This window comes from Leguminivora glycinivorella, chromosome 7, assembly GCF_023078275.1.
Source record: "Leguminivora glycinivorella isolate SPB_JAAS2020 chromosome 7, LegGlyc_1.1, whole genome shotgun sequence".
Classification (NCBI taxonomy): domain Eukaryota; kingdom Metazoa; phylum Arthropoda; class Insecta; order Lepidoptera; family Tortricidae; genus Leguminivora; species Leguminivora glycinivorella.
Window position 1 is genome coordinate 19,949,900 of NC_062977.1, and position 27,586 is coordinate 19,977,485.

At 36.9% G+C, this 27,586-nt stretch overlaps 1 protein-coding gene and 1 non-coding gene across 3 annotated transcripts; one reads left to right on the forward strand and one right to left on the reverse strand.

Moving 5' to 3' along the window:
- On the forward strand, nucleotides 1-27,389 carry LOC125227762 (integrin alpha-4-like). Of its 2 annotated transcripts, XM_048132076.1 has the most exons (26): nucleotides 1-110; nucleotides 800-960; nucleotides 2,379-2,510; nucleotides 5,145-5,209; nucleotides 5,463-5,637; nucleotides 13,840-14,022; nucleotides 14,180-14,271; nucleotides 15,039-15,082; nucleotides 15,606-15,810; nucleotides 16,371-16,476; nucleotides 17,073-17,273; nucleotides 17,534-17,631; nucleotides 17,810-17,897; nucleotides 18,771-18,910; nucleotides 19,332-19,398; nucleotides 19,539-19,665; nucleotides 20,322-20,526; nucleotides 21,204-21,367; nucleotides 21,985-22,066; nucleotides 22,183-22,266; nucleotides 22,523-22,658; nucleotides 23,204-23,285; nucleotides 24,304-24,427; nucleotides 25,285-25,341; nucleotides 26,689-26,757; nucleotides 27,097-27,389. In XM_048132076.1, the coding sequence occupies exons 2-26, from the start codon at nucleotides 804-806 to the stop codon at nucleotides 27,232-27,234; spliced, it is 3,021 nt and encodes a 1,006-aa protein (XP_047988033.1). In that variant the 5' UTR covers nucleotides 1-110; nucleotides 800-803; the 3' UTR covers nucleotides 27,235-27,389. The 2 variants fall into 2 exon arrangements, with proteins under 2 accessions (XP_047988033.1, XP_047988034.1); XM_048132077.1 differs by lacking the exons at nucleotides 17,534-17,631; nucleotides 17,810-17,897.
- Trnad-auc lies at nucleotides 20,964-21,036 on the reverse strand. Its single transcript has one exon. It is a non-coding gene; the product is annotated as a tRNA-Asp (tRNA).
- Nucleotides 27,390-27,586: the final 197 nt, after the last annotated feature.

Consider the following 27,586-nt stretch of genomic DNA (forward strand, 5'->3'; position numbering starts at 1 on the left):
GGTATTGCTAATTATAGCACAGAAGCAGGGCCTGTAGGAAGATGCGTTCTTATTTATTTAATAATTTATTAATAGCTTCAGTGGTAAAATATTATTAATAAATTAATTTGGTAAGTAAAATTAATTTATTTTGGATCTTATACAAATATCTGTTATGTTATTATGCCTACATAATGAATACGAGTACTAGGTAAATATAATACTTAGCTTAGTTATAGCCTATGCCTTGCTTATGCCTGTTTAAGGAAGGGAAGGTTGCTTCAAATCCATACTAATATTATAAATGGGAAAGTGTGTGTGTCTGTTTGTTTGTTTGTCCGTCTTTCACGGCAAAACGAAGCGACGAATTGGCGTGATTTTTTTAGTGGAGATAGTTGAAGGGATGGAAAGTGACATATTTGTGTCTCTTTCTAACGCGAGCGAAGCCATAAAGCGGTTTGTTTGTCCGTCTTTCACGGCAAAACGGAGCGACAAATTGACGTGATTTTTTAAGTGGAGATATTTGAAGGGATGGAGAGTGAAATAGGCTACTTTTGTCTCTTTTAACCCCTATTTCAATAAAATGGGGGGGGGTTGTATGGAGCATTCCGCAATTTTCGATTTTAAAGCGAGCGAAGCCGTGGGCAAAAGCTAGTAGTACATAAATTACTAACAATTCGTCTTATTTTGTCCTCTAAAGAAGTTTCTAGAAGATCTTTCATGTGGTACACCATATTAGACACGTAAAGATATATCGACACGTACACGTTGATCGCATGAAAAATTCAAAATAATGTAGTAAATCATATTTTACCTTCAGAGTTATGTTGCTGATCGTCAGTTTGTTTCTCCTGCTGCGGACGTCAACAGCTGTTTTCTTCCATGAGAAGTCTTCCATCGTGCTAGCCCCTGCTGGAGAGAGTAATGACATCAGCTTTGGATACAGCTTGGGATACCAGGGTGGGGAGAATGCAAGTCTTGGTAAGAACATAACTAATCATTTCATTGTCTAAATATTGCATTTCGTTGTCTGTAGTCACCGGCAAAAATAAGGATGATTTCTGTACCTTGTCGCTTTTAGTCATTTGACAACTTCGAATGACATTTCAAACAAGATGTTAATGTGACAAGGTACAGAAATCATCATTTATTTATGCTGGTGACTGTACAGTGTCAAACATAAAACAGTATGTTATTTCTGAACATCGCAGTCAAAACCTTTACAGATTCTCAGGCCCTTCGTCATTCCGTTATTTGCAAGAGTAGTCCAGACTCCAGAGTAGTCATGTGGCTTTCCCGAGAATAGAAACAATGACTGAAATAGTCTTTTCATAAGAATAATGTTGTGTTGTGTTCCTGCCGGTGAGTAAGGCTGCCAGAGCTCAACGAGGATGCGGTGTGCTGGTGACGGAAGGATCTACGGAACTAATTTGTTCCGTTATTGTCCTTTGAGCCGTCGGAACCCGAAACCTCCTTGGAACTTGTACACTCCTTTTTGCTGTGTACTTAACACAGCAAAACGGAGTGCACAATTTTCTAATTACTTGGCAACGCGCATGTGACACTCTTTGAGTTTATGCACAAAACCTATGAAACCAGGAAACAGAGTTTTGCAATACTTTTAGGTCGAATATTAGCATAGCTGGGCACCGTTAATCAAATAGTTAACTTCGATAATCGTTAATCCGTTACTATAAAAGTTAACTTCGTTAATCGTTAAAGCGATACATTTCAACAAATTTAACGGAAGTTAAAGTTAATCGATAATCCGTTAATCGTGATAAAAAAATATTTTACTGTAGCTAGTTGCATCAGTTATTAACTATTAAGTTTTTGGGTAAGTTTATTATGTTACTGTAAAAGACCGAAAATCGCCAAAATCTCTTGAAAAATCCCAGCTGCACGATCCACAGTAACTTGGTAGATAGCGCGGTCCGCCGAACTCTGGCTTGATGCGTCGGTTGCGCGATTTATGTGCCATGCGTCGTGCCTGATGGTTTACATTCTGTTTCGCGGTTAGTGATGGGTGCAGTAGGACTAATAAACTTTAGCAGGTCTCGAACAAGTGATCCAAAGGCATCAATTGATATGTAGACTGTGAATTTTCGGGAAAATCCTAGGTTTCGCCGTACTCCGGCCTTTTACAGTAGCGGTCAGAGCAAGTTTTACTCGGCGCGTGCGGAACTAGATTAACGATTAACGGACTCGAAGAAATTTAACGGAAGTTAACGAATCCGTTAACATTTTTTAAAGTTAACTTAAAAGTTAATCCGTTAACCAAAATGTTAACTTCGTTAATTAACGATTAACGGATTAACGAGTTAATGCCCAGCTATGAATATTAGAGGTAAAATATCAAGTAATTACTGTCCCTTAATCCTGGTAAACCATATTTCCAGTGATCGGCGCGCCTCTCTACGACGAGACGGGACGCGTGTACCAGCGCTCTGTACAGGATATCTTGCGAGGAGGAACTACTTGTGATCCACTCGATATCGACTTAGCAGCTTTAAATATCACATATGACCGAAGTAAGTAGATATTGCAAACTCTCTATTTGTCCGGTTTGTGGACTAAAAACAGGGATATAATAGACCCAGAGCCCAGGCCCGCCAGACCTTCCTCAAATTCTCAAGGATGAAACTTTGGGACAATGTAGAGTTCACATAGGCGTTTAATGTGTGCATATTTTCTAGTTCGGCCCATCGGCCAATTTTTTGCTATCAAGTGATGAAGGTGAAAAAAAAAAGTGCTTACTTTCCATAAATTCTCAAGGCTGATTTTTATATATATGTTAGAGCACGTTGTTAGAAATTGGTTATCATCAATGCCAGACCGTTTCCGCCGGCCATAACTTTTACCAGACGCGACAAAGTTGGCAAAAAACGACTCTAACTTACCTCATTTTCTCAAGCCTGATTTTGGTATATGATACGCAGGGACCTGTAACCAGACCGTTTGTAAGCAGCCAGACCAATCGGATGGACCCAACCATCCGCCAGACCGACTTAAAGTTTCGATATGAGCATTAGTAGAATTGAAATATTCTGGGTCTATAAAAGCTAAAAACTTGAATTTTCTACATTAAGCTACGTGTATATTGTATACTTGATGTAATAAGCGACTTTCAAAAATTTTACTTCTAAGGAAATAAAAAAATGAAAGTTTATATGTGGTGCAAGATTAATTTTAAGCTATGAATTTTATTTACACTGCGTAAGTACATGTGTATTTTATTATAAATATAACTTTTACCAGACGCGACAAAGTTGGCAAAAAACGACTCTAACTTACCTCATTTTCTCAAGCCTGATTTTGATATATGACACGCAGGGACCTGTAACTAGACCGTTTGTAAGCAGCCAGACCAATCGGATGGACCCAACCATCCGCCAGACCGACTTAAAGTTTCGATATGAGCATTAGTAGAATTGAAATATTCCGGGTCTATAAAAGCTAAAAACTTGAATTTTCTACATCAAGCTACGTGTATATTGTATACTTGACGTAATAAGCGACTTTCAAAAATTTTACTTCTAAGGAAATAAAAAGATGAAAGTTTATATGTGGTGCAAGATTAATTTTAAGCTATGAATTTTATTTACACTGCGTAAGTACATGTGTATTTTTTTATAAATATAACTTTTACCAGACGCGACAAAGTTGGCAAAAAACGACTCTAACTTACCTCATTTTCTCAAGCCTGATTTTGATATATGACACGCAGGGACCTGTAACTAGACCGTTTGTAAGCAGCCAGACCAATCGGATGGACCCAACCATCCGCCAGACCGACTTAAAGTTTCGATATGAGCATTAGTAGAATTGAAATATTCCGGGTCTATAAAAGCTAAAAACTTGAATTTTCTACATCAAGCTACGTGTATATTGTATACTTGACGTAATAAGCGACTTTCAAAAATTTTACTTCTAAGGAAATAAAAAAATGAAAGTTTATATGTGGTGCAAGATTAATTTTAAGCTATGAATTTTATTTACACTGCGTAAGTACATGTGTATTTTATTATAAATATAACTTTTACCAGACGCGACAAAGTTGGCACCGTTAGACCCGGAATATTTAAATTCTACTAATGCTCATATCGAAACTTTAAGTCGGTCTGGCGGATGGTTGGGTCCATCCGATTGGTCTGGCTGCTTACAAACGGTCTAGTTATAGGTCCCTGCGTATCATATATCAAAATCAGGCTTGAGAAAATGAGGTAAGTTAGAGTCGTTTTTTGCCAACTTTGTCGCGTCTGGTAAAAGTTATGGCCGGCGGAAACGGTCTGGCATTGATGATAACCAATTTGTAACAACGTGCTCTAACACATATATAAAAATCAGCCTTGAGAATTTAAGGAAAGTAAGCACTTTTTTTTTTCACCTTCATCACTTGATAGCAAAAAATTGGCCGATGGGCCGAACTAGAAAATATGCACACATTAAACGCCGATGTGAACTCTACATTGTCCCAAAGTTTCATCCTTGAGAATTTGAGGAAGGTCTGGCGGGCCTGGGCTCTTGATCTATAAGGAAGAGCAGAACTAAACAACCGGCTTCCAGGAAATATTTTATGACAACTATTGTTAACATGTCAATAAAAAAACCATAAACAAAAATATAAAAAGTATAACCTATGTAATGTATGTAACTCGTTTGTAAAAACCAAAGGTAAAAATTCTATCATCTACGATATTCATTAAATAGTTCGTGGTTGATTTCATGTTGATTTGGTTGATTGTTTGATAGTTGTCATAAATATTGTTTGAATCAAAGGTTTGAATGTTTTTAGTTCTGCTCTCCCATATCTATCCCTGTTTTAGTCCACAAATTCCTTTCATTGAGGCAACGACCCCCGTTCCGGCTCTTACCTGGTCCAACAAATTTCGCTGGCTGCTGGCTGTGCAACGCGGCAATGCTGCTAGCATTTTTGGAACCTTTGGATCAGGTTATAGCTGGAACGGAACTTAATTATTAATTTAGTTTTAGTAAACTCGTTAACTTTTAGTTTAGAATAGTTTTAATTTGTTTTGTTTGTTATTTGTAGTACTTTACTCCTGTTTTTTTTTTTATTTTTTACCCCTGTTTTATTAAATAAATTTCTAATCTTATACATCTAAAAAAAAGTTCATTGTTTAATCTCAAGTTGTACATATTTTCAGCTCTCAGCCCAGATCAACAGTTTTACTTAGGGGCTTCCATAGCTGCAACTGAAAATTTTTTTGTGGTATGTATGGAACACACTAAAAGTACTAATTTAGGTACTTACATAATATGAAAACAGGGAAGCCCTTAAAAATCTTCCAGGTGTCTCCGGCAATAGGAGCATTAAAAGTGATACAAATCAAAAATGTTATTTTTACTGTTACTGGCTATACCTGTTGCCTATTTCTCGGAGTTATAAGTTACAATTTCCGCTTGTAATTTGTAACTTTGAGAAATGGGCCACTGGCATAAATGTGTAAAACTTTATACACCAGACCTGTGCCCCACTGCGGACCGCATACGGCGCATATTTCGACCGTGAAGGGCACAAGACGAAAGACGTCTTCGGCGCATATGGAGCCTGTTTCACGTACGATAGAAGTCGACATGCACATGCGTGCCAAGGATATGGGCTCGAGCAGACGTTACAGAATAAAATATCTATGGGAGGTACATTCATTCAGTTCATGTAAAAAGTAGCGTTTCTCTAATACACTAATACGTAATTTTTGAAACGAACATGTCCGTTCTATTATACACCCTGTTTTTATTGAATTCCGCAACTTTAAGAGAAGATTCTTTAGTTCAAATACAATCAATTTCTCTAATAAACTACCCTCTTAACTATTACGGTTATCGAATTATTAAGAAAATTAATTTAATTACTGAACACGCGTGTGTGTGGCATCCCTTACCACTTCCTAATGTTATTTGTTTTGACATGTGCCGTCAAACACTTATCAATGACTTTAACACACTAATTAATCCATTTATAGCCTAAGAACGGTGCGATATTTTTGAAAATAATTCTACAACAGTAGTTTTTTTTCATATACAGCGTTTAATCGCAATTTAAAAAACCTATATTTTCGAATCCACCAATAGTTTGGAATGGAAGATATTAAAAAAAAATACGCCCAAAAAATAAGCGTTTTCTTTCAGCAAAATACCTCACAGTAATTTAATGGTGGACACATGTAAAAAAAAATCAGTTTTAAGGTTTACAACCCGAAGCCACCTAAATATATGACGGGAAATAAGACTTTTTTTAATGATATAGAATTTTTGAATTTTTTCTAACGTGCTCTAGAGCAAATATAACAACAGATATTTTTAAGCAGAAATGAATAGCACATAATATTTCAGATATTTAGCATATAAAAACCACCAATATATATATATGGAAATAAAAAAATCTAAATATTTGACCGGGCAAATTAGGAACAGATAATAGTACGAGGTTGACTTTTACTGTCCCTATTTAACAATATTAACAGCATGATAATCCACCCAATAAGTTTGACCTTTATTTAATATTTTAATTTAATAATATATTTACATTTTTTGCGTGGTTTGGTTTGGACCTTAGTGTCTTACATTTAGGAATCCATATGGCAAATCACCACGCCAGTGGAGCTGGGCCGAGAGTTGGTGATGAGCCGTGTCGCATGCTTTTTATTCTGTTCTTCTATTACACATTAACGTAAATGAGGAGGCACACTGACATTTTACCCCGCCAGGCGGCGCCTATGCAAGAGTCTAGGCATGTCACTGTCATTCATATGTGAGAGAGAGAGAAAAAAACATAATTATCAGCTTCTCGCTCTCACGTCTCACGGACTAATAGGGTGGCGCCATCTGTCGTATCCTTTGAGTGTTCCTCCTCATTACATGCCTATTTCTACATAAGTAATATTTTAGGTAGATTAAAAACAGACGTTTCCCACCGATAATAAAGTCCAAAGTAATTTAAAAAATTACATATTTATTTTAGGCATGCGATTTGACAGTCGTCGAAAAGAGTATATACTTGTCAGTACATACATCTATCTCACGTTTTTCTCTTCTACCATTTGACAGATCGCCGTCATCTTGTGAAATGTATTCTTCCATTCTTCAGAATCGTTGAAGCAACGCTTGTTACAAACACGCGAAAGCTATGCAAAGTCTAATTTCGACCCATATGTCACGGCCAGGTATAGCCCCGGCGATTATCGTTAGACTTACAAGCCACAGGTCACGGGTTCAAATCTCAGTCGTCGCATACGTAGGTCGTAGATATTACAGCTTTTTTAATTCATTTTTTTTTATGTTTTATTTATATTATAAGTTGATAAGTACAAGCTACTGCAATGACATTAAATACAAGGACGCACAATTCATAACAAAAATGTTTTAAAAATCTGGGTCTAAATTGCATTTATAACATTCTTGTTGATGCTAATAACGTTAACTTCTTATCTGCTTAGGAAAAAAATCGTTCATGCCATAACCAACTTAGTGTATAAAGACCTAAGTATCAAAATTGCAAATGGAACTGCGACACACTAAAAACTCTTTATCAAAATACCTTTTGTCATAATATGCTCAAATGACTTAAATGTCAAAATGAATTGCGAACGAATATTGAACGAATGGAGCGGCTACCAATATATAATAAGTATGTAGGTATTAGATATTTCCAATTTATTCCATAAATAGAAATACCTAAAAAAGGCCGCAATTTTACTTCTTCATTACATAAACTTTAAAAATACCCTACTGTATCATCTTTATCTTGGTCACTTGTACTACGTTTATTACAATAAATGTATGTAATGTATGTAAGTATGTGTAAATTTCCTGACATGTCATATCTTGTTGTCACAAAGAAAAATTTACAGGGCTTCCAAGAATCTCGAGCTGGAAGGATACAAATTAAAACATTTTCTATGAAAATAATTAAATTCGACAGCAGACAACCCAAAGGTTAATCGGATTTATTTATTATAGGTTTTAAAATAAATACCAGTGGCTCTGATCTGATAGTGGGATATTCTTTAAAATTTATTTTCAAAAGGAGATTTAATGTTGGTAATGCCATTCAAATAATATTAGAAGTGTCTACGCGAGTGTCCGAATTTAATTATAGGATAGCACATATTGAAAGTACTGTAATTTGGGTACAGAAGCCTGCCTATTGAAATATAAAACACATAGCAAAAAGTATAGAAAGAACCTACTACTTTTCGACTTTTTATTTACACTACATACCGACCATACAACTGACTCTAATTAATCTTGGTTTTCAAAAGTGTAAAATGTAGACCTAAGTGCGTTTTCGCATTATCCGATCCGATATCGGATGTCGGACCGATATCCCATACATTACAGGCGGAATCTTGGATTCATCTATTGATATCCTTCCGACATCCGTTATCGGATCGGATAATGTGAAAACGGTCTAATAGCGACTCAATTAGTTTTTGTTCCTTGACGGTCATTAATTTGAACTAATAAAATTATTTATTTAAATCTATACAATTACAACGAGTATTATAATATATTATACATTCATTTTGTAATGTAATCCAACGAAATAACTTATAGAAATATATTCTACCCTTTTTGCTTGTTTTCTGATTACTATTTAGCCAATTTTTCATTGAGTCATACCATGGACTTTCAATAGGGACTGAGCTCACACTTTTTTTGCCATAATAAATTGAACTTTATCACCGGTGCAGAAAAACGTTTTTATTAGGATAGTAAAAGTGTATCCACATGAGAGGGTCAAAGTTGGGGCTGGTGTCCCTCTCGCACGTGTGACCAGTGTTAAAGAGATTACTATAGTAGTAGTGTTTTTACCTGTATGATAACTAAGTTAATAAACTTCTTAAATGATTTTTGTATTATATCGAGGCAAGGATATTAATACCTTGTAGCGAATTGGTAAGTCATTATTATGAAGCCATAAAACCAAAGATTTGCGCAATTAAAAAAAACCTTTGATTCGGTATTAGTAGATTTGGTAGTAACTTTGAATATTGACTGGTATCCCTAAATAATGACAGTGATGACGTCATTCAAATAATTTTGACAGTGGCAATAAGTGCGAGAGGGACACCAGCCCCAACTTTACCCTCTCATGTGGACACACTTTTTGGCCTAACAACTAAATCTAGCTTAATCTAAATATATAAAAGAAGAAGCTGACTGACTGACTGACTGACTGACTGACTGACTGACTGACTGACTGACTGACTGACATATCAACGCACAGCCGAAACCGCTGGTCCTAGAGATTTCAAATTTGGCACATAGGTTCCTTTTATAGTGTAGAGGAGCACTAAGAAAGGATTTTCCAAAATTCACCTCCTAAGGGGGTCAAATGGGGGTTCAAAATTTGTATGGGGAAACAAGATTAGTTTGACTATTTTATTCGAAACTTCACAGGAAGATTCCTTAAGACATATGACTGAATACGTGTTTCAGGTTTTTTGAAAATTTAACCCCTAAAAGGGTGAAAAGGGGGTGATAAAGTCAAAAAATCAATATGGGTATCGTTTTTATGGTTTATCGGGTCGCTCATCACGATAAATACAACGTTTTAAAAATCTAACGAGGCGGAAGTGAAATACCTTCTCCCCTGTTGTGGTGCAATGGGGTTTAAATATATAAAAGAAGATATTGACTGACTGATTGACATATCAACACACAGCCGAAACCGCTGGTCCTAGAGATATCAAATTTGGCACATAGGTTCCTTATATGGCGTAGAGGAGCACTAAGAAAGGATTTTTCAAAATTTTCCTCTTAAAAGGGTGAAATGGGGGTTCAAAGTTTGTATGGGGAAACAAGATTAGTTTGACTATTTTATTCGAAACTTCACAGGAGGATTCCTAAAGACATATGACTAAATACATGTTTCAGGTTTTTTGAAAATTTGACCCCTAAAGGGGTGCAAAGGGGGTAAAGTCAAAAACACAATATGGGTATCGTTTTTATGGTTTATCGGGTCGCTGATCACGATAAATACAACGATTTTAAAATCTAATGTGGTGGAAAAGAAATTTTCTCCCCTGTTGTTGTGCAATGGGGTTAAAATATCCAAAATAGCCATAAGTATAGCTTTAGTCTTTATCTTTATTTCTGGTTCAAGAGATTTCCTATTGACACGGAAGTTCCTTAGAGGAGCACTAAGAAAGGATTTTTCAAAGTTCACCTCCTTGCATGATAATTTTACAGGGGCAAGGACAGGGACAGGGCCAGGGACAGGGACAAGGACAGGGACAGGGACAGGGACAGCGACAGGGTTAGGGATAGGGATAGGGATAGGGATAGGGATAGGGATAGGGATAGGGATAGGGATAGGGATAGGGATAGGGGTAGAAATAGGGATAAAAATAGGGGACGGGGACGGGGATAGGGATAGGGGAGGGACGGGGACAGGGACGGGGACGGGGACGGGGACAAAGATAGAGATAGGGACGAGGATAAGAATAGGGATTGGGGTCGGAATAATCGGTCGGCAATCGATATCTAGGCAGTGTAAAATGCAGGTGGCTCAGTGGGAAGGGATTAGTAAGTAGGCATCGGCGAGTATCCTGCATCCGTAATAACTATTACATTCAATGTGCTGTAAGAAGATCGTTGTTTGCTTGCCTTTTATATGTTTACGTTTGCAATATAAGCAAAATGGAAAAAATTGTAAGCGATAATGCAAGGAAGTACTTTTTACCCTACCGACCATAACGTCGAGATACTGGCTATGTGGGTTGTATGAAGTTTCCCCAGTATAAATATTTATATAGGTAAAATTCATACATATTCGTACCTACTACCTACGCTGTGGTCGCTGTGTAACAATTCTACAATCATTGCAAGAATTTCTTTAAAAACGATAGTAATATGTGTAAGGTACAGTCAGCCAAAACCGGACCGTACAGCAAATAGATCAGTTACAATGGCCCCCCAGTCGAGAATTGCCCCGCTTTACCTGAATCGAAATAATCGCGGACAGATGTACCTACAAAGAAACCTACGGATCCAAATGAAAATCTTATTTTTTGTAAACGTTTCAATAAGAATATTTTTATTACGCGGGCGAAGCCGCGGGTAAAAGCTAGTAATAATATATAAATCTATGAGTCATACCGGACAACTGTCACTGTACATTTGTAATCCTTATTACAAGGGCATAACGTCTAGCGATGGTTAGCTAAGACAGAGTATTGCGGTTGCGGGGAGGAACGATGTTGAACCTTAGGTTACCTTCAATCAATACTAATACTGAAATACAGTTTTCGACCTTATTGCATTACATGTGTCTAATAACATTTTAAAATGGCTAGGGAATTAAATATCTTGACTGTACCTAAATTACTCACAGCATTAAATAAAATGTTATATAATACAACAAAAAAAAAAACAATATTTTAAATAAAGGGGATAAAAAGGCGGTAAAAGATAAATAAAATAAAAATAAAAACCAAAAAAAGTTCATTTCAACTGCCGGGGATCGAACCCACGACATCAGGACCGTCCGTCATTTTACGTTACGCTAGTACAACCTGAGCTATTTAAGCGATAGTAGTGGTGACGAAATATATTATTATACCATGATGTAATGAAAATGCGGTTAAACACATGAGTCACTTTTGAAATAATGCAGGAAATTACATCGTCAATGGTAGAGAGTTTGTAGGTAAGAAGAATATGAAAATACTTATTTCAGTACGTACGTATGGTTTTAGCGCTTCTTGGCGAGCATTTAAAGGTGGATTAATTTTTATTCTTCTTTATTATGATCCTAACGAAAAGTCTGTTCCAATTTTTTTGCTTATGTAATTTTTGCCGTGAATGTTATTCCGAGCTAGTAAAATATTGAACATCCGTCTTGTTTTTGGGGTGGTTTCAGTTTTCATAGTGTTTCAACACATAATGTATATACAAAACAACCATAACTTCACTTGTCCTTTTATTGCTTGTGTCATAACTGATCTAATTAGTCCGCTTTTTGCTACTACGAAGTATCATTCACAAAAATAGGTGGTTTCTTAATGTGTTATAAAGGTCATAAATTAAAGTAGTCGAATTTAAAACAAAAGTCCTGATTCCATTTTCGCCTGATTTTTAGTGAATTAAAATAATATTTTTTTTATTCTATTATACGTTTTTTGTCACAAATTTTGGTGGCTTAACTAAAAAAACTATTTCAAATTACCAAACTTAATTTTTGGTGACATAAAAAGTACTGTTATAGAATTAAGTTATTTTCCCAGTAGTAGCAAGACCGGATGGTTCCTAGGCTATTATTGTGTTATAGAAACGAAAAAAAATTTTTTTTTAGAATTTAACAAAAAGCGATATACAGGGTGGTTCCTGATAATGAACATAACTGCGTGTCGAATTTAACGGAAAATAATAAAAACACGGTGTATTATTTTCATTTAATATTTGAGGTTAGACTCTAGCTGTGAGAGTTGAGACTGAGACCAAAGAAATGTTACGAACGGTCTCATTTTGTTTCATCTTACAAATCATTAAATAACAAAGATATTCTGCTATGTATTGTTTATACTTAACTGTTAACCCTTCAGGTGGCGGAGCTACAAGTTGCATAGGGGATAAGTGGCACGGTCGTTTTATAAAACATTCCGTTAAGTGGCAGGCGCCGGGAGCCGGACTCTGGGAAAAACAAGCCGATAAGTGGCAGGGACCGGCTCCCGGACCCCGTGCGACGATATACCTAAATATATAAATAAAACCGTCTAAAACTGTATCTAGCTTCCTCACACTTGCACGAACCATTCGTCACTAAACAAGGACGGCATTCAGTAAAGGTCCAACACCCTCAACTTCAAAACAGCTTGAAATATGACCCAATTTGATTGGACCAACCGCCTGCCATATTTGAGACACGTGTTTAAAAACCGTCTTTTTTGCAAAAATTGTACTGTAATATGTTAAAAAAAGAGATATAAGTGTAAATAAATGTACTTATATTTAAGTCCCTGAATTACTTTTTTATACAATTTACTGTTTGTTTTCCTAAATAAAGTTACTTTAATACATGGAAGTGGAAAACGTAGCCACCTGATATTTGATCGAGTCTAGCAAAATTCACATAAATAGAATGTATTTTTTTGCTATGGAATGATTTCAGCCGTTTCATAATGAATCCAGTGATATATGGTTTATGCACAACATCCCTACACTTTTTGAGAAATTATAATTTTTGTAACACAAGTGACATTCGCGATGACCACCCGTGAGGGCCCCGCCACTCAAGGGTAAACTTTTTCTGTCATTTTATCGGTATCCTTGCCACTCAACAGCTTTTTATTTCAAGTCCGGCTCCCGGTTACCTGCCACTTTACGTGCGGTCGGCTCCCGGATTTCGCCACCTGAAGGGATAACTATACCTAGATATTTTTCTGGCACGAACGTCAAGTTGTAAGTGCTTGACAAAATAAAAACTTCGACAATCCTTTTATCGATAAATAGCTAAAATCTGGAATAATATTGTAATAAGAACTTATGTATTAAACTCTTAAAATATGGTTCGTTTTATTATGATTGTCCATTTATTTTTTACACATAAATTCAAGCGTATATTACCTAAACAGGGTAGGCAGAGCACATGAAACTACTCAAGATTCAGTGCCACGGCAATAATTAATGGCATAAGTAATATAATTAATGACATATTATAGTGTAAGTTATCGATGAACTAAATATCGGAAGGAAGTCACTAGTGTCATTTCGTTCGTGCTAGAAAAATATCTAGGTATGCTGATTAACAACTACGAATTTTTCATCATTTGTATGGTAAAGTTTAAAGTATGCTTTATTTCGTTCTAAAACCTATTAGTTTTTTTATTTTTTCAGTTTATGAATATGGCAGTTCTGGCTGGAGTGTCATGACGGATCAAGCCAAGGACACGATGGTTATATCCAAGTCTTTCAACACCCCTGACCTGTTTTACAGCACTTTGGATCCAGGTCACAAATACCGAACGTTGTCATCAAACTCCTCATTGGCTCTTGAGAAGGATAAATTTACAAGTTTCGGTCAGTTTCGTTTGTTTTGTATATTTATTGAGGTTATTCTAGAGAATTGTGTACATGTCTAATATGCAGGGTGTCTAATAATTAATTGTATTTTTAATTTTTGTAATAAAATAACTTTGTAAAAATGATACCGTAACTGATTGTTGTGGAGTTTTAGGGAAAGCGATGGCATTTGGAAATTATTTCGACACAGAAGCAAACAAGACATTCTACGCTTTCAGTTTGAGATACATGTCTGGAAAAGGAGCGGTAAGAATACATTTATAATAAACTAGCTTTTGCCCGCGGCTTCGCTCGCGTTAAATTCGAAAAATTGCGGAATGGTCCATACAAACTTCCCCTCCTCATTTTAGGGAAGTGGGGGTTATAAAGAGACTAAAAATAGCCTATGTCACTCTCCATCCCTTCAACTATCTTCACATAAAAAATCACGTCAATTTGTCGCTCCGTTTTGCCGCGAAAGACGAACAAAGAAACAGACAAACACTCTCCTATTTATAATATTAGTCTGGATTATAATTAAACGTACCTTGTACCTAAGTGGCGTCATGTGACAGGAGATATAAAAATAGCGCTAACGTCTTATGTCATGTGACGAGAAAGGCATTGCGAATGAGTGTGGAAGGAAGTAACGGGAGAGGAAAACCGAGGAAAAGGTGGATGGATTGTGTGAGAGATGATATGAAGCGAAAACAAGTGAATGATGAAATGACGGATGATAGGGAGGTATGGAAGCGGAAGACATGCTGCGCCGACCCCAAATCAATGGGATAAGAGCAGGCGAATGATGATGTCTTAAGGTAATGTAGGTACCATTACCATCATTGTGCACGATTGTAAAGCATGTAAAATCTTGCAAATCGATCAAGGACAATAAGAATGCGAAAAGCCGCTATACTAACTGTGTTTGTACCTACTGTTCCTACTATGTATTTCGTACCTATTATTCCAAGTTATGGCATAGCTCTAGACAAATTTTAAATGTATCCATAATTAACAAATAAATTACCTTTCAGATTGCTTTCTACCATAGTGACGGCACGTGGAAGCCGTTAAAAAGGTATGTCTTCTACTTAAAATATATTTTCTGCGACAAATAAATGGATTGTTCTATTTAATCGCTCTTTTACAGATATTAGGGTATTTATATTCATCCTGAATGACCCGAAGATCACAAAATTTTTCTGACTAATTAGACCTTTGAATTGAAATTACTTATCCATACTAATATTATAAATGGGAAAGTGTGTGTGTGTGTTTGTTTGTCCGTCTTTCACGGCAAAACGAAGCGACGAATTGACGTGATTTTTTAAGTGGAGATAGTTGAAGGGATGGAGAGTGACATAGCATAGGCTACTTTTTTTCTCTTTCTAACGCGAGCGAAGCCGCGGGAAAAAGCTAGTATTGATATAAACGTAAGTGTGAAGAGATTAAATCCCGTTTTCTTCTAAAAAAATTAAACTACTTATTAGAATTACATATATTATTAATCGATATAATTATGGGCCCATATTTTTTCACCATAATTATATTTTATTGAACACTGAAGTTCAATATTACTTAAGTAAGTTTTACCATTACAGCCCTGATTCCCCCGGTCGTCACAAACTCATCAAGCCATACAGGATCGAGGACAAACATGTCGGCAGCATGTTCGGGTTTTCACTGGCCAGCGCTGACGTCACTGGTGACGGCGCAGCGGAACTGTTCGTCGGTGCGCCCGCGCAGGTCTCCGATGGGCGCAGTGCTGACAGAGGCGCTGTGCATGTTTATTCTAAAGCAAAGTCGGTAAGAATGCAGTTGGGATGTTTTTTTCGCAAAAAATGTCAGACTAAGAGGTGACTGTTTAATTGAGAAGACCGTTTTTTATCGACATATGTTTATTCAAGAGACCATTGTAAAATGAATCAACCCAGAGTTCTGTATATTTAAAAAGTACATTCAAACTTTATTGTAAATAACCATAAACAAAGCCATATATATATATGGCCAGTAAGCCAGAATGCATCAGTGACAAATTGTGCATGGAATTATATTTGAAAACGCCTCCAGATGATGGCGTTATTATCAAAACAAATAGACTGAAACTTAGTTGGCGCAGTGGAATTTTTCGTAGCTATCAATATAAGCCTAAAAACAACAGCGAATCACGTGAAAATCAATATATACATATGATATCGGCAATTAATTAGGATAGTTTTAACACATATGTGCCCAATACATGTATTTTTTCCCTATTTTTTGAGGTGACCACCTCATTCTCCTACATATTTAAATGAGTAGTAGCGCGTTTTCAGCAGTGGGTCGAAAACGACCCTATGGGCATATATGGGTTAATTGTATTTCAGGATAAGCAAGAAATGGAGTTGAAGCTGGTTATTTGGGGAGTTAAGGACAATGCTCGATTCGGAACCACGTTGGCCACAAACGATGTGGATGGAGACTCATATCCTGGTAAATAATCATTCATGGGTCACTCATACTTTTATATCTATTCATTTTTATTTTTATTTCTGCCTATTTCATGATTTCCAATTAGAAAATGTCACTTTTCGGGTGTATGACGAGGGAGTAAAATACCTAAGAACAGAACAGCCTGCGTAGCCGAATGCACAAACGCTCACGAAACGCTCACGAAACGAAACGCTAGTAGATATCTATCTCTATCGCTCTTGCGTATTGGCGCGACAGAGCCAGACTACCTTTCGCGGCGTTTCGTTTTCGTTTCGCATCGAGAAATGCCATTCGGCTACGGGGCCAGAACAGTTAATACAGACTACCTATAGGTACAGTCAACCAATTGGTACCCTAGGCCACTCTGCAACCATGTCAAAATGACAAGCAGTAAGAGGTTTCTTCTGGGTTTCTTACAATCTGATTTATAACGTCACTATGACATAGTTCTACAGTGGCCTAGGGTTCCAATTGGTTGACTATACCTACAGTTATTGAAACAGAAATATCGGGGGTTTTTTCAAAATTTTAATTTTGTGGTTAGGATATGTATACACTACTATTTGGCAATGTACTTGTGTTGATATATTTTTCAGAAATATTTGTCAGCGCTCCATTCGAAATGTCAGGTGTTGGAGCGTTATACATCATGTGCGGACACGAAGTAAAACATGTTAAAGAAACAAAAATTCTAGTCTCTGAACTGAAAAGGACGCAAGTAATAAAAGAAGAAACTCACAAAATCTTTGGATTCAGTCTTCAACCAGTGAGCGACTTTAATGATAATGGTAGTGATGGTATGTATTGCAAATCCGTACTAACATTATAAATGGGAAAGTGTGTGTGTCTGTTTGTTTGTCCGTCTTTTTAAGCGGAGATAGTTGAAGGGTTGGAGAGTGACATAGGTTACTTTTATTGGAATTAGTCCGGTTTCCTCACGATGTTTTCCTTCACCGAAAAGCGACTGGGAAATATCAAATGACATTTCCCACATAAATAGCCTTATAGCCAACATATTATCTATTAAAAAAAAGATTTTCACTGGATTTTCTTTCAGAACTAGGCGTGGGAGCTCCGGGAAATTCTAGAGTATCATTGTTTTCGGGAATCCGAGCCATCACGGTCAATGTCACTTCGAAAATTTCTGATTCAGTGGTAAGACGGTCGACTATTTTGTTGTCTTTGGAATGAACTTTTTCAATTTAACCAAGTCTTTTAAGCAGTCCTATTGCGTTTGTTTTTTTTTTCTTTTTTTTATACTACGTCAGTGGCAAACAAGCATACGGCCTTTGTTTCAGTTGGATCCCTTTCAAACAGTGTCATATTGTTTCAGTTGGATCCCGTTTCCGGGTTTTCTACTCTCATTTTCTCCTCTTGCGTTACTGTTGATTTGCCGGAGAAACCGAAAATTATCACTACGAGTAAGTACCTATCCAGAGAAATTGTATGCGCTTTTAATTACCGATTGAGTGTACTAAACATGGTCACCTTGTAGTTCTTGTTGCGCTCCAATATATCGACAAAACTGTCATTGATAATTTACCAGTCATTTTCAATGTAAAATATTGAGAAAGTTTGCAGGCTGAAGACGTAAAAGTAGATATCTAAGTACTGTTCATCGCCCTGCTGCATTTTTTTTATACCACGTCGGTGGCAAACAGGTATACGGTCCGCCTGATTTAAAGCGGTCACCGTAATCTATGAACACCAGCAACTCTTGAGTTGTCACATGCGCGTTGCCGACCCATTAGAAACTTGCATTGTAATAAGGTGGATAAAACTCGCTGTAGTCCATTATACCCCGTTAGTTCAGATTTGTTACATATATATTAGTTCGGGCGACTCGCGTATAATTATAATTATAGTTTCGCTCCATAACGGTTTCAAATTCAAATTAAAAATGTGTCATGGCCGAGCTTTTCTACGACTACGCGGAAACTTTAGGTAGCTTAAAAGTGCAATCGACACACATTCAGTTATATATATTATTATGTCAATTGTCGAACCATACTGACCTTACTCATTGTATAATTGAAATTATGATGAAATTAATTAATACTAATTAAAAATATTTTCCTACTGTTTAACTTTAGGTACGACGCTGCTCCTTTGTTATTAAAAAGAATTGTAATTGTAATTGTAATTGTAATAACGAGGAGCATTATCTTTATCATTGAACATGTCGAACAGTCTTGGACAACTTTACGTGAGTGTCGGATTTATATATTTAATATGTCAGTGTCTCACTGAAGTTTATTTATTAATAAGCATATAAGCGTACCTTGATGTTACAGAATTGATAGTAAAAAATGTGCTAAGCGGGAACGGGGCATTCAATGACAGCGAAGACGCCATCTATGAAATTGATTTAGCGTCGAATGAACATAGTCTTGAAGTCGGTAGCCGCAAGGAGTATTGTAGGAATATCACTATTGTAAGTTGTTCAGTTGACGAGTTATATTAACCCTTTTTAATTTAGGGCATTTATATGAGCACAGATATTTGTTGTCATGGATGGTTTTCTATTTTAAGTATTTGTTATTGTATATATTTTGTATCAACAAATGTTAGGATTTCCGTTTTAAAAAGTCGACTGAAAGAGTATTAAATTCATTTTTAATTTCACGTTTTTCTTTCTAGAAAAGAAAATTAATATCAATTTATACAATAATTATGGTTATGAATGATGGAAATGAAAAACTACATTTACTGAGAACAAAATATTTTACTAAACAAGTAAACATGTCACTTTTCTCTAAAATCTCGTGTAAGAAGCTTACCTATTTATTTTAATTTTGTAAGTAATTTGTTCGTATTTAAAAAGGTACAAATAGTATAATGATTTTATTGCACAGGTTGATGCGTCTTTCTGTATCGTGAACACAACAGTATCAACAATGGAACGTATTGAAGATCATAAAGGTAAAAATTAAATTAGATTGTTACTGCTATGATGTTACCCTGAGATGTAACTAGGAATATCCTGAATTTGTATTATATATAATATCGTAGTATTTATACTCTAGTTATTATTTAAATTTGTATAATGCTTTGGTTTCCAGAATTTAATGAAACTTGGGTCACACTGAGCACTCTAAGCGAGTTGACAAGGTCAAATCGTTTCGAGTGCGTTTGTCCAAAGCCAGGTTGCGCGCCTGTGCTCAACGCAGAATTGCGATGGTCTGGGAGGTATACCTGTTTAACTCATTTTTATCCTAATGCTAATTTTCTTATTCTAATTTACTTAATTATTCTGCGATAGAGTTGTACAGTTCCCGAAAACGTTTGTATGGGAAATGTTCTCTCACAAGATTATTCTCCATAGTAAAATGAGAACGTTCTCGAAAACGTCACAACTCTATTCTGAGGTCCAAGAATATAATTTTCATGTGTTTTCTATCGTATGTACAAATTGGAGAGCTTCTAGGATCTATTCGGATTAATATCTGCAATTTTTATCTGGTTCGTGGAGACGTGAAAAAAAAATCTATTGTCACCATAGATAAAATAAATAAATAAATATTATAGGACATCCTTACAAAGATTGACTGAGTCCCACGGTAAGCGCAAGAAGGCTTGTGTTGTGGGTACTCAGACAACGATATATACTTATAATATACAAATACATAGAAAACAAATAAATAAAGTGCTCATCACACAAATAAATGCCCTTACCGGGATTCGAACCCGGGACCGTGGCTTAGCAGGCAGGGTCACTATTACCCGCTAGGCCAGACCGGTCGTCAAGATGGTTTACAAATGCGCGTTTGTCCAGAAAATTTCTGCATAGCACGGCTAAACTGTGGAATGACTTTTCTCAATAAAAAAGGTCAACTTTTTTCCAGCAATTATAACACCGGAGTACCCGACTACCTCATCGGTTCCTCAAAATTCGAGACCGTGGAAGTATCAATCCACAACACAGGAACTAAAGGCTGCAAAAGTTGTGCTCTAATACGCGTGCGCGACCTGGATCATCAGTTGCAGTGTCAGCGCGAGCGCGACGGACAATACTTGTGCCCTCTGGAGAGCTTCGTGGGAAATACTACCGTATGGGATTCTTTATAAATTAAAGATCTTGATTTACAAACAGTAGTGTTGCGGGACTTGCGGGCCACAACTGGATATGACTAGCACAGTACTAAGTCTACTAGAAAAACCAGTGAAACAGCTCGTAGACCTGATTAGGCGAGATGTCTTTCCCGACGATCACCTTAAGAATCTTACCTAATAGATATTATGTATTTTACAAGATTTTATTCACTTTTACCTATCCCGTTTTCTGTAATCAAATTTTGCAAGTGGAAATTGATCCACTTCCCCCGTTTTCAATTGACCTGAAATTTTGCAGGAATGTATAAATCTGACAATGCAATATTATTATGACATACAGAGGTCATCTGATGATGGAGCTAGAAGGTAGAGTTTGGCTCCTTTTTACGTCTTTAAAAGTGCCAAAAACCTTTTTTTTTTAAGTGGAAAATGTCTGCCTTGGGTGAGACTTGAACTCACGGCCTTTGGATCGATACTCCAACGCTCTGCCAACTGAGCCACCAAGACTTCAACCAAGCCAGCGAAATTTTCCACTACTAAGGTCAATGGGACCCGTCCAAGAGTTCAAGTCTCACCCAAGGCAGACATTTTCCACTTTTAAAATTTATTCTAAGCCTAGTGGCATCGATTGCAGACGTTTCTGCTAATCAGAAGTTAAAACCCTTTTTTTCCAGAAAACTATCGAGATACAGCTAGTCATGGACACACTAAGCAACCAGGAAAGCAATTTCACCGTGGACGTGGAGGTCCGACAGGACTGCGAGGAGCCGGGTTCTGTCACGTCTCTAACAGTTCCGTACGATTTTACTGAAGTGTTCCACCATGTCATCATTAATGGGTAAGCTAAGTGTGTTTCCATATCTATTGATGAGGCATCAGCAACAGTTAATACCCAATGTCTATACACAATATGAATAAAGCAAATGTCGTTAGCATTGGCTTCGCCCATCATACTATGGTCAAGTCTTTTGCACTCTGATTGCGTAGACTAGACGTCGGCAAAACGCAGGTCGCGAGCCGCATGTGATCCTTACGCCGTGGCTTGCGTGGGCGACGGTCGCGCGATGGTCGCGCGATGGTCGCGCGATGGCGATGCGACGACATCAAACCTTATCGATATGGAAGTAGACGATGCGATGAGACGCGACGGCGACGGTCGCGCGACCGTCGCCCACGCAAGACACGGCGTTAGAGATAGAATTAGCTCTTTGAGTCACCATGAAATGAACCCCTGAGAGTCTACTACTACTAAACTCTCAAAATATTTTCTTATTTACACTGGAGATATCTACGTAATTCATGCAGTTGGTTCGTCTTCTAAAAATAGCAACCACTTAACGTAGATATATTTTTGATAGTTTTCAGGTATACCCTATTGCATTGCGTTCGATTACATCCGACTAATAATGCAGCTCGCCATAAATGCGTTAATTATTTCTTGCTTTTTATTTACAGAACTTCTTTGGACCGTGAAATAGCAGACACGGAAATTCAGGATGAGAGTGAAGAAATAATCTTCCACGAACAAACTTACACAGTAAGTTTCCGATCTTTTGCACATTTGAAATTGGGTAGCTTTTAAGTTTCAAGAATTTCGATAAACTTGAAAAACTTGGAAAGTGAGCTTAAATTTGGTTGGTTTTCTTTTTACAGATTTTTAACAACCAGTCATTTATGTGGAAAAATACATTGGTGAATCTCACTGCGAAAAACAAGCCATATATTCAGAACTTCAGGGTAAGAACTTACGTACTTAGCTGGCGCGATAACACAAATTGAAACTTGCACTCTGGGTTGCAATTGCAAGTCCGGATGGCAGTCGCTCTCGTAAGACTTAAATGTCTACGCCAGATACTGGCATGAGACCTTAGCCAAATGGGTATCATATGTAGATATTTTGGACTATGTTTCCGTTTACAGACTCGAGTTTCGAATTTTTTATATTAAGTTATTCTAAACATGATTTGATTTGAAATGTTAATGATTTTTCCAGGTTGCTATAAAGCAAACTGAAAAGTATGCTGAATATAACGGCGCAGAGGACTTTTTGTGGGGATGCGTTCTTAATTTAGCTCCATACTCCATAACAAAGATTTCCATTTCTACTAATATTCTGAAAAAGGAACTTGGTAAGTCAGTGAGCAAATAAATAATAAAAAGAATTAAGAGGATGGGTCCTGTGTGGTGATGGGCTAAGAATTTCATCATTCCTTTTCCTTCCGTGGCAGTAGTAAGGTCATATAAGTCCACTGTCGGTTCAAATTGGGCGTCGAGCTAACAGTTTATTGCCTATCACTGCAATATCACAATTTATTTTTTCCCAAACCCGTCATTCGTAAGTGTGGCTCTGAAATTTTAGCAGTTTCACATTCTCTGTCTACGCCTTTAGAAAATACATACAATCACGCCTGTATCCCATAAAAGGGTAGATAGAGCATATGTAACTACTCAAGTTTCATTGCCACTCTTGGCAATTAAGGGGTTGAAATTTAACTAAAAGAATCTCTCCCCCGGGACCCCCTTCCCGGACAGGATTACCTATAAGGAATACAGGCAGGAATTGTGTGAAAATGTGTGTATGGATTATAGGATGATTTTTCGTAGAACCCACAGCTTAAGGCTAAGTGAGTTTGTATTTTTAAAAACAGTGCAAATCGATACAATTTGTTTTCAGCTCGATATCTTCAAACGGGAAACATTACTATACCATCTGAACTAGTCTTGGAACTGCTCCCAGATAAGACTAAGAACAAAATGTAAGTAATAACGGTAACTATAAATATAATAAAATATATCGTGACTACTTTAAGGAAACCGAATTGCATATTCAAAATTAATGACTTCATTGCAGTTAGCTTGTTACAGTACCTATTAATAACAGGATAATTCATAAAATTTAAAACGACACAAAGACTCATATTTACATTATAAAAAAAAATACCTGCAAAAATAATTACGCGCGTAGTCGGTTTTTTTTCCAACTACCTTTTTTTTTATTAGTATGAATAGGCATACGTTTGACCACGATCACACCTGATGGTAACTTGAAACTTAATGCTATTTAGATAGCTGTTCTTTAACGACGCTGTGGAAAACGGGAGCTAACCGCTGTGCATAACAGTAACAATGATTTTTTCATCACACTCGCTCGTAAACGGTGTTATTACATGCCTTCATACTGATACGTAATGAGGGCGCGGTAAAGTGGGTGGACCTGTCAAAAATTACAAGATGGCGGACGAATGTTCCAAATGTCAGCGTACTTCAAACAACCTCTCGTTCGTAATCCTTCTTTCAGCCCCTAATACGCAATGTACCTACATATTGTTTACGGATTATGCCCCAGCAGGCCTAGCACATGATGGCCGCGGGAGTATGTCGCCGCGAGATAGACTACCTGTCCTTATGTCATTAATACAATTAGACAAAGACGTGTCATCTATCTCGCGGCGACATACTCCCGCGGCCATCATGTGCTAGGCCTACAGGTGAAAAAGTAATCTCATATGTCATCATCCTCCTTGCGTTATCCCGGCATTTACCACGATGGCTCATGGGAGCCTGGGGTCCGCTTTGACAACTAATCCCAAGATTTGGCGTAGGCGTTTTACGAAAGCGACTGCCATCTGACCTTCCAACCCGAAGGGTAACTAGACCTTATTGGAATTAGTCCGGTTTCCTCACGATGTTTTCCTTCACCGAAAAGCGACTGGCAAATATCAAATGAAGTAATCTCATATGATTCCTACTTATACAAAACACGGAATATTTCAGGTTAACATCAGTGCTGACGTTCAAAACAGAGATGACATTCTGGCATAACAAGCCTCTCATCATCATGATCTCCCTTCTTGCGGCGCTTCTGGCCCTCATTATCATCACCGTCATATTATACAAGGTATGTATTGCACTTGTTTGCAGTAAGTCAGTGATGTCATCATCACAAATAGTGATGTGTAAATTGCGGAAACTTTCCAAAAAAATCTTAAATTTCTTGAAAAATTCACGAAACTTTCACGAAAAATAAAGGGAATTGAAATTTATGAAATGGAAAGTTTCCATCCATACAATTGTTCATACACAAAGTCAGAATTTTGGAAAGCACATCAGTAATCACAAAGATAGAAAAGAAACAACAATATTTATAAATCATCATCAGATCATCACCATGCTGCGTAATAACCAACTGTGTCAATCCGCGGCAAGAGTAACATGAGTCACGATTTTATGGCATGTTCCATTTATTCACGATGCAAGTTCAAGTGATAATCTATCTCTAAATAAGTGTTACTTTCCCGATATACGCATAGATCGCTTTGCAGATGTAGTTCAAATACACTCGATGAAGTCGTGACTCACGTAACTCACGTTACTTTTACGTGGATTCACTCAACTTCGCAATCGCTTACGCTTCGTAAGCGTATCGTAGCTAGCTTTCCCTATCGCTCTTCTGTGGTGTGAGAGAGCCAGACTGCGTTACGATCGGCGCGTATCGTCAACGATTGTCATTTGTCACTTTGGCTATGCCCTAGTTGTCTTCATAGTGAGATTGTACAAATAATTCAGTTCTTAAGATTGGGAGCCAGTGTATCATCATTAATTTTATTACCCAGTAATTTACCAGTATTTTTAAAGTATACTTTGCGAAATCTTTTGAGTCGTCCACTGAGTAATTTTTATGTTTCAGCTGAATTTCTTCAGAAGGAAAAACAAACTATTTTAAAGTATAAAAGCTGAGTAATTTTTATGTTTCAGCTGAATTTCTTCAGAAGAAAAAACAAAGAAAAGCAAGAAATAAGAAGGCGGAGCATAGTAAGTTAATGTTATATTCTTGAATGTTAATATAATTATGTCAGAAAGTGTCCGTCTGTAATAGGCACTGGTCCCACTGCGAGCTAGTAAACTATGAGCTATCGGCTATAAAAACGAACAAAAGATAATCACTCTCTTATAAATAAAAGAGACACGGCGATGTTTATAGTTACTCGCCCGGCGGTGAGCTCTGAGCTATCAATATCGCCGTGTTTCTTTTTTTATACTACGTCGGTGGCAAACAGGTATGCGGCCCGCCTGATGGAAAGCGGTCACCGTAACCTATGGTATTTGTTAATAATAATTGTAAATAATAATTAGGCTATGCATAAATGGATGTAAACTTTTCCTTCAGCAAATGTTTTTGTGTTTATGTGCAATAATAGTTATTTGTTATACACGGGGGCAAAGTTGTATTTTAACGCCGAGTGTGGAATTGAAAAACGAGCAAGTGAAAGGATTCTATAGTTGAACCACGAGCGAAGCGAGTAGCGTTCGACCCGCTAAATAGAATCCTGAACTTACAGCATAAAGTGGTGTGGCAAGTCTTCTAACACTTCTACATGAGATGGAACAACATTCCACAGTTAAGTCAAATTAATTTGAATATTGTTTATTGTCCGCGGACATACTGGAGAAGTAAAATACATGTGCTACCATTTTTGCAGTGAATAATTATCTAGAATCCTGTAGTGTAAGTTCACAAAAGTTGGTTATTTAACCCCTCACTACATGCCAGTTTAGTTAAACTAGAATGATTTTTAAAATGCATTTATCACTGCTTCCGGCATAGTTCGCCACAGGTGGTAAATCATCTTTGTTACTAGATTCACCTACTTTTATCAATTTTAAAGCAGTTAATTTGTCGTTATTCGGTACCATTGTCAAATTACATGTCCCATTCCCATCCACTAGTGGATGAAACGAAATGCGCACCGTTTTACCCGCTGGTAATAAAGGACAAGACACGTGTTTCCAAGCTAGTGAGGGGAAAACGAATTTTCAGTACAGATGTTGTTTTTTTTACGCACTAGTGCGAGAAGTGGTACATTATATGCCAGGTCGAAACTTAGGAGGTCATCTGTACTGTACTGAAAAACGTCGTACGATAAACGTGCAAAAAGAAAATTTGTTATTCGTGTCGATTTAATTTATCGTCACTCGTGTCTAACTTCCTTTTTTACGCATTTGTATCGTAATGTACTATTTTATCTTATCTATCTTATCTTATTTGCACGGGAGTGCTTATCTTTAGTTCGTTTTTATAGCCGATAGCTCATAGTTTACTAGCTCGTGGTGGGACCAGTGCCATAGGAATATTACTGTATCCTATTTCGTTTTTTTCAGCGTCGAGAAAGCAGTCGACGTCATGCACCACCGGCTGATGACGAGACTCAAGCTCAAACCACTGATACGGTAAACAAATTATAAGGAGGAACTGGTATTGAAAGTCACACGTCAGTTGGCATTACTTACGGCAAAATTACCCTTTCTGTGACTATAGCGATATTTTTGGCCACTGGTGCAATATTCACCCTTCTGAAAAACTTACCTTTTAAATAAATACCTAATATAAATATTAACATAAATGAATATTTTAATAACATAAAATATTTAATTTAGTCCTATCCCAGTTATTGTTTCTAACAACTGTTATACCAAGAAAAAAGAAGGAGTAGGTTTTGTAAAAGGTTTCACCATTTGAAGGTTCAGATTTATTTATATTTGTAGTACATTTCTGAATATAATTTGCAGGTGGACTTATCCGTAGTGAAAGAAGAACCTTGTGAACCTACACACCCTACTAACAGAAGACAAGACAGGACAAGTTGCGAATCTAACCTCAACTCAGCGCCGACCGACAATGCGACATCGGGTGCGCTTGCGCAGTAAATAAATAATATGTAACTAACGTATGTAGTTCTAGATTAATACAAAGTACAAAAGAAGTTTAGTATTCTAATGTAGTTTGTTATAATTTACCTGACGTATTATAATGTAGGTACATACTTTATTACCACAACAATCATCATCATCATTCACTTGCCCTTTTCAATACCTTTCACTCTCATATTATTCATCACACAGTCCATCCATTTATTCTTAAGCCTTCCACTGTCCTTCTATCCACAACATAATACCTATTACCACAGTAAAATTGCCTGAATATCTCAAAAATAAATTCCTTTTATTCGATTTATCCGAAAACGACACTTAACTCGAGATATTATGTAGGTCTACGAAT